Source organism: Rosa chinensis, chromosome 2, assembly GCF_002994745.2.
Source record: "Rosa chinensis cultivar Old Blush chromosome 2, RchiOBHm-V2, whole genome shotgun sequence".
Classification (NCBI taxonomy): domain Eukaryota; kingdom Viridiplantae; phylum Streptophyta; class Magnoliopsida; order Rosales; family Rosaceae; genus Rosa; species Rosa chinensis.
In genome coordinates this window covers 30945483-30952971 of record NC_037089.1, presented here as the reverse complement: position 1 = coordinate 30952971, position 7489 = coordinate 30945483, and the positions used below count along the sequence as shown (strand labels likewise).

At 41.1% G+C, this 7489-nt stretch overlaps 2 protein-coding genes across 2 annotated transcripts; both read right to left on the bottom strand.

Annotated features, from left to right (window-relative positions):
• Positions 1-607: 607 nt before the first annotated feature.
• Positions 608-3269, bottom strand: LOC112190112 (G-type lectin S-receptor-like serine/threonine-protein kinase LECRK3). Its single transcript, XM_024329536.2, has one exon. The coding sequence runs from the start codon at positions 3267-3269 to the stop codon at positions 852-854; it is 2418 nt and encodes an 805-aa protein (XP_024185304.2). The 3' UTR covers positions 608-851.
• Positions 3270-4127: 858 nt separating this feature from the next.
• On the bottom strand, positions 4128-6975 carry LOC112190059 (G-type lectin S-receptor-like serine/threonine-protein kinase LECRK4). The gene has a single exon (XM_024329486.2). The coding sequence runs from the start codon at positions 6861-6863 to the stop codon at positions 4326-4328; it is 2538 nt and encodes an 845-aa protein (XP_024185254.1). The 5' UTR covers positions 6864-6975; the 3' UTR covers positions 4128-4325.
• Between the last annotated feature and the right edge of the window lie 514 nt (positions 6976-7489).

The window sequence follows — 7489 nt, the reverse complement described above, 5'->3', positions numbered from 1 at the left end:
CACCAATTTATAGGGATAGGCACCTATTACTCATCATCTATTTACATGATTATCCACAAATATTTACAACACTTTATTCTTAATTTGATAATATGCGTGAACAGAGACCAATAGAAATGCTGCTGTCCTACACAGCATAGTAGCTGCAAAAGCAAAGTTTACTGATTGCTAGAACATAATATATGAATGACATATTCTTGTGTTTTGTTGCACTAGAACACTAAGATGATGAGGCCTAAGTTCACGTGGCTGAATTTCGGCCTCTCAAGGTAGTCTCCAGCAGAAACAGGTGCAGGTGATTATGTTGAGGCTATTGGATCCCAATTGGACATGGCAACCGACGTTCTTCAGCTTGAAAGATATTGCGGAAAGGTACGAGCATGCTAAATTTAGTTATTATAGCTAAAAAATCTGCCTATATAAGAAAAATAAACTAGTTCTCTTTTATTCTCTCACTTCTTCACTTGCATACTGGGATTGAATAGTCTGTCAAATTTCTATGATGTGCTAACCCTATTGAAATTTGTTTGAATTGCACCCCTGAATTTCTTATAATCTGGTTCCGAAGTCAAGGATAGCCAAAGAGTACAAGACAATTAAAGGGTGTTTAGATATACTTAAAATACTTGCAATATGGATAGATACGATCACAACTCTTAGCTGAACACATTTAGTAAGATCACTACTACCATCAAGCATCAATACAATGAACTACAGACAACTCTCTTTGATATTTTATTCTATTTATTTTTCCCATACTAGCACTATGCCGTGTGCCAATAGCATTCTGGTAGCTTATACTTTGACTGCAAATAAGCAGAGGAACATTTCCCCACACTGCTAGTGGTTTATCACATAGAAGCAGTGGTTGGACATGGAGGGATAGATATATCAGTAATGCCTTGTAACATCAATACTACAGACTTCATTGATGGACGCAGAACTGGTTCATCTTGTATACACCATAATCCCACCTTAACCATATTCTCCAAGCTCTTCTTGTTCACTTCTTCGCCACCCACAATAAGCTTATGCAGCTCTTTACTGACAAAGCACTTATAAACCCAAGTAGAAAGAACTATCTCCTCTGCTCGAACACTGATGTCCAAGTTCCTCCTGCAACACACAAGTTCAAGAAGCACTATACCAAAACTGTAGATATCTGCCTTCACTGAGATTGGAGTGTTCTTTTGCCATTCTGGTGCCAAATACCCTCTTGTCCCTCTTATCCCTGTGAAGGTCCTTGTTTGATCCGGCATTAGCAGTTTTGCAAGTCCAAAATCAGCGATTTTTGCATTCCAAAAATCATCCATCAGAATGTTTTGAGGCTTTATGTCGCAATGAATGATAGGGGACTTGCACTCTTGATGTAGATAGAGAAGACCTCTTGCGACATCAACTGCAATTCTTACTCTTTCATCCCAAGCTGGATGCAATTCTGCCTTGAAAAGAAGATCTGCAAGGGAGCCATTGCTCATATATTCATAGACCAGGAGCCTTTTCGAGTCCTCAGCAGAGTAACCCAGCAATCGAACTAAGTTCTTGTGATGAGTTCTTCCAATTGCTTGCATCTCCGCTCGAAACTCCCTCTCACCTTCTTCCACCAACTTCTCTAGTCTTTTCACTGCAATGAGTTTTTTCCCTCTATTTAGAGCCCCTTTGTAAACTGCTCCAAAGGATCCCTTCCCCAATTCTTGCTTGAAACCATTTGTAGCCCTTTTCAGCTCGTTGTATGAAAAAACTCTCATAGTGAGTTCCTCATCAGCCAGCCCCAGATTCCCATTAATCTCTGTCAGCCTTTTGTACCTCAGAATTCGAATTTTGAAAATGTAAAATCCAGATATTGCAAGCGACACACATGAGTAGAGGATGAGACCCAAGGTTAAAACAAGAATTTGCACAATGACGCCCGTAGTGGGATTCGTCGGAAATGGTTCTTTAGTTTCAGTTCCATTATTTTTGCTTTCAGGACTTCTTCTTAACTTGCTTACCTTGAAGAAAGCAGTGTTGGATTTCTGCATATCTCTTCTCACATATCTGAGTGGTGGCTTCTGTTTCATACAATTTGTCTGCTCGAACAGAGCTGCTCCACAATTGCAGTCCTCTAGACAAGAGCTCTTGCATTCTTCCATGGTCATTCTGGCTTCAAAGTCTGGAGGATCTACCAAGACCAAATTTTCCATGGTGAGTATGTCATAAAAGGTTGTATTCTCTTTCCCGCCAGCTACACACGCCGGTTCTGGATTGTTTCTCAAGCAACCCATAGTCCTGCGGTTGAGGTCAGCGTAATCTGATCCAGGAAGGCAAAGACAGTCTGGCTGGTCATCATTGAGTGTGCAATAGCTGTTAAGGCCACACACGCCTTTAACATCGCAAGGATTATTTGGTTGGTACCACATTATAACAGGTGCTTGAAGTTTGCCTGTCTTAGGATCCATCTGATGAGAATACGCCCTTAATACTCCGTTTATGCCAACAGTTGCCCGATATACAGTGTTATTGGCTAGATCATCATTACCGCTACTGATGACTCTGTAAACTTCCGAGCTGTTGGTGTTGATTAGAGCAAGACTGCCATCTGTACTGTCAAGATAGAGGTGAAGGTTCAAGAGTCCATTAGTACCTGAAGCATAGTAGGCATCTACCGGAGAGTTTTCAGAGTTTGCTGGGTACAGAACAAGGTTTCCGTCAGGCTGCATGTTGAGATGAAAATGTCCTGTTGAGCGGTCAGCATCGGACAAACTGGAGACTAATTGACCCCCAGCCGGCAGAGTCTGATTACCCAGGATAGTATCAGTAGGATGATTGAAACTCTCCCAGATCACTTTATAGGTTTCGTCGTAAAGAACGAAGTTTCCAGAATCAAGCATGGAGGCAGAGGAAACAGAACCGTTTGTTGCACTTGCGATGACTACTTTTTTATGACCTTGGTCACTACTTAGAACAAGCTTGCCATCAGTGGCTAACTGCAGCTTCACTGTATTATTTTGTGAGGGCAGCAGTGGGGGATCATCACGGTTTGCTGTCCATACAGTTGTGTTTTGGTCTACTCCCACCAACCAAATTCCAACAGCGAAACCACTTCCTTGCTGATAAAAGCCGAATTCGAACTGGCCAGAGGCAGAAGGCCATGAGCTGGGGTGAGTTTCTGGAGAGAGTGAAGATCCCAGGCGTATGTGCCTAGAATCGTTGTTTTGTTGAGCTCCTTCACATAGAGAATATAGTGAGAAGAGAAGGATAGCAATGCCAATGGAAGCAATGGAAGCCATAATCCTATGCATGCTTGGATTATTTTCAGAACTCTCTCTTTACTCTCATCAATGTGTGGGAAAAAGAATTAATATAATTCGTAATGCAGAGTGTAGACTTATCTATTGACGGAAAATACCCAACTGAACAAGCCACTCATCCCAAACCAGGAAAGGAGAAGAAAAAATGAAAAATATGAAGTCTTCTATTTCATTATTGACCATATCAGCGTGCTTGACTTGCAAGTCTTCCCGTGGAGTTATCCTCATAATTTCCAAGGTAACTTAAATTATATTAAGTTATTTCTAAATTCTAATAATCGAAAAGTCTTGTGCATAAACTACTTATGAATGTGTTCATTAGTTACTGTTTAGTTCATTGATTTAATGGCAGTTTAGTTTTCCTTTGGTACGTTCTATTCCAAAAATGTGTTGGTACGTAAATGCCACCACCTAAGAGCTAATAGTGGGTGGTAGGCAAATCTCAACATCGTAGACCAGAAGTCAATAGATGCATTATTAGTGACTTGTTCTGAAATACTCGCAAGATTTCTGATCTTCCGAGAAACTTATAATGCAAGCTTCTTGACATCACCACATGCATGTGATGTGATGCTCAAAGTCCTCACATGTGTAAGCTTGATAAGACTGCCCATGACAGCTATTCTTTAGTTTGGATCATCCGGAATTTAGTGCAGAACAGGTGGGATGAAATTTCTACGAAATGATAGAACGAAAAATTCGTACCCCGCTCGGGTCTTTCGAAGAATTGAGGCACAATTTGCAGCAACTTACACTCAAGAAAAAGATACTCGTAATTGATCCAATCGAATTTCTTTCAATGACAAAGAACAGATTCCAGAAACATTACTGATACGAACATGATTTGTCATAACGAATTGAAGCCAGGATTTCTTTCAATTACAAAGAACAGTCCAGAAACATTTCTTTCATCTGGAAGAGACTAGTCTTTACCAACACCAAATTAGCATGAAAGAGTCTAGATCGATAAGTCTAGGTTATTCGTATAACACACACGTACAATATTGCACACGACATAAGTTGGAAACACACTCATCAAACAAGAGAGGGAAGCTCTGGATTTGGTGGAACTGGTATGTCCATTGTCCCTTCCAACATCAAGATTACATTCTTCATGAAAGGACGCAAAGCTGGATCATCTTGAACGCACCACAACCCCACTTTCACCATTCTTTCTAGGGTCTTCAAATCTACATTTTCATCTTCCTCCACAAGCTTATCTAATTGTCCAGCAGCAAAGCATTTACTGACCCAACTCGAAAGAATAATCTCATCTGGCGTTGAAACATTTACTTCTATGTTTCTTCTACAACATACAATCTCTAAAAGCACAATACCAAAACTGTAGATATCAGCTTTTACAGATATGAGAGCATTCTTCTGCCATTCAGGCGCCAAGTAACTTCTTCTCACCTGTTCGACTGTTTCCGCTCCTCCTCCTCCTCCTCCTCCTCCAGTAGAGTTGATTTTTGTTTCATTTGGCACCAGCCTGGCCAAACCGAAATCAGATATCTTAGCCGTCCAAGTATGATCCAAGAGTACGTTTTGGGGTTTCAAATTGGAATGAATGATATGGACACTGCATTCGTCATGTAAATAGAGGACCCCTTTAGCCACATCAAATACAAGTCTTACCCTTTCTTTCCAAGATGAGTGCACACTTTTGGCCTTAAAGATAAGATCCGCAAGTGAGCCGTTGCTCATGTATTCATAAACAAGAAGCTTCCGAGAACCCTCAATACAGAAACCAAGCAACTGAATTAAGTTTCTGTGGTGAGTTCGTCCAATGGTGGTAATTTCAGCTATAAATTCCCTTACTCCTTCATCAACCACTTTCTCCAGTCTTTTAACAGCAACAGTTTTGTTAGAGCTGCCCCCGGATAGAATTCCTTTATAAACAGCTCCGAAAGTACCCCTTCCTATCTCTTCCTTGAAGCCATCTGTTGCTCTTTCGAGCTCAGCATAAGAAAACGATTGTAAAGTGAAGTACTCTTGATCAGTTAATGCCAAACTCCATTGTTTCAAGAGCTTCTCGTACCTATGAACTCGGTGCTTGTATATGGTGAAACTCGAGATGGCAAAGACAGAACACAAGAATGCAATGGAACCCAAACTGATAGCAAGAATTAGAATTAGACTATTATTCTTGCTTTCAGCTACCGTCGGACTTTTGCGTAGGTCGGGAAAATTATTTGGCATACTGTCCATGTTTCCCGATAGAATCACTTTGATGAAACCTTTAGAGGATATACTTGAATTTTTTTTGCCATATAAAAGTGGAAGCTTGTATTTTCTGCAGTTACCATCTGTATATAGCACAGCCCAACAATTGCAGTCTCCCAGGCAAGAATCGCTGCAACCTTCCTTGTTTCTAATAGGTGTCACTAAATAAGGATGATTATTCCACGATGTATTGTCCAAGGCCTCTACCTTGTACCGCAGCCGTGGCTCTTCATTTCCGGTGCAGCCCTCTACACTGAAATTATGATAGCACCCCAGAGACTTCTGACTGGCGTTGTTGTAAACAAATCCAGGGTAACATTTGCACAAAACTTCAGCTGCTTTCTTTTGCATGACTACTTCACAATAACTGTTGAAGCCACAAATGCCTTGGACGTCGCATGGATGTTGCAAAGCTGACCAAATAGCCATTACAGCTCCCTCTGAACTACCGGACATCGGAAAGTTATGCAAGTACAATCTGAAATTCCCATCGACATCAAGTGTTGCTCGGTAGATTGTGGTTTGATTGTCTTGTGGCGGATGGTCCGATCTGTTTGCCAAGACCTGAGTGGTCGGAGTACTCAGACTGATGTATTGGCCTCTCTGGCCATTCAAAACGAGAAAGCCTGATAGGTTGAGACTAAGTCGGTAACTAGTGGTCATAATAGGGTAACTAGTGGTCATCATAACAGACCAATAAGCAGAAGAACTGTTTGGCGGGTAGGCTGCAAGGTTTCCATCATTCCGCATCTCCAGGGAAAATCGCCCGCTGGAGTGGTCTGCGACAGATGCACTAGATACCAGACCCATGGACATCTGCAAATCTTGTCCTGCCAGTATTGTATCAGTTGGGGAAAGAAAGCTCTTCCATATGACAAAAAAAGTCTCATTATACAGCACAAAGTTTCCGGAATCAAGCATAGCTGCAGCTGCAGTTGATGCATTTGATATCGCACTAGTTTCCAGTAAACTTAAGCCATTAGTAATACGTATTTCTTGGCCTCCCTCTGACTGAAGCAAGATACCGTCTCTTGTTAGTTTCAGTGTAGAGTTTGGGGAGACAGGGGGGTCATCTCGATTTGCAGTCCACACAACTGTGTTTTGTGGTGGATTAAGAAGCTGTATACCAACAGCAAAGCCGTTTCCTTGTGGGTAGAAACCGAAGGCGAAACGGCCAGAAGATGACAGCCATGAAGAAATACTGAGGTTATTAACATGGGGTGATAGAGAGGAGCCCAGGCTGATTAAATTGGATTTGGAGTGGTTTCTTTGAGCTTTTACATTGGGCATGATCGAGATAATCAAAACAGTACTGAGTAAGAATATAACCAGTACAGAAGAAGAAGCCATGAGGGAGCTAGGAGCTCGATAGCTAGACTGATCAATCAACAAAGAAAAATCTCTATTATTAAACACCCCATAAAATGAAACAAATCGTAAACAGCTGTGTTAGACTTGACTTATGAAGTGTAGTTGCTAAAGACCCAACTTTTCTCTAAATCCGTAATTGTAGCTGGTTCCATACCCCTGAGTTCATACTGTACGCCTGTATCGTCAGAATTGTACTTTTTCTTTTCACCAGAAAAGAGAAGATTCTAGTAATCTTTTGATTAAGTTGCTGGTCTTTTTCAGCTTTAATAACAGGACCCAGTACCCCAACCAGGAAAGGAGGAATAATTGATAGATAAAAGAAGTCTTTTTTCATTTTTGAGGACATATAAATGTCCTTGATTTCCAAGTCTTCTTGTGGAATTTTCTTTGTCATTTCGAGAGCAAATTAGTTATTTTCATTAACTGTTATGCTCTCCCCCCCGGCCTCCTTCCGAACCCTACAATATTTAGAAGACCGGAAACTAGCAGCCCTCAGCACACGGGAGCAAACCATGTGCATGACTATTTCACTAAACCCTCGTTGGTCATGATAAAGTCTTCCTTTTGAAGCAAACTTCTAGCTAGGTTTATACATGCACGATACA

Excerpts from the sequence above, each read along its gene's own strand:
- LOC112190059 (XM_024329486.2), bottom strand. The coding sequence starts at position 6,863 with ATGGCTTCTTCTTCTGTACTGGTTATATTCTTACTCAGTACTGTTTTG.
- LOC112190112 (XM_024329536.2), bottom strand. The coding sequence starts at position 3,269 with ATGGCTTCCATTGCTTCCATTGGCATTGCTATCCTTCTCTTCTCACTA.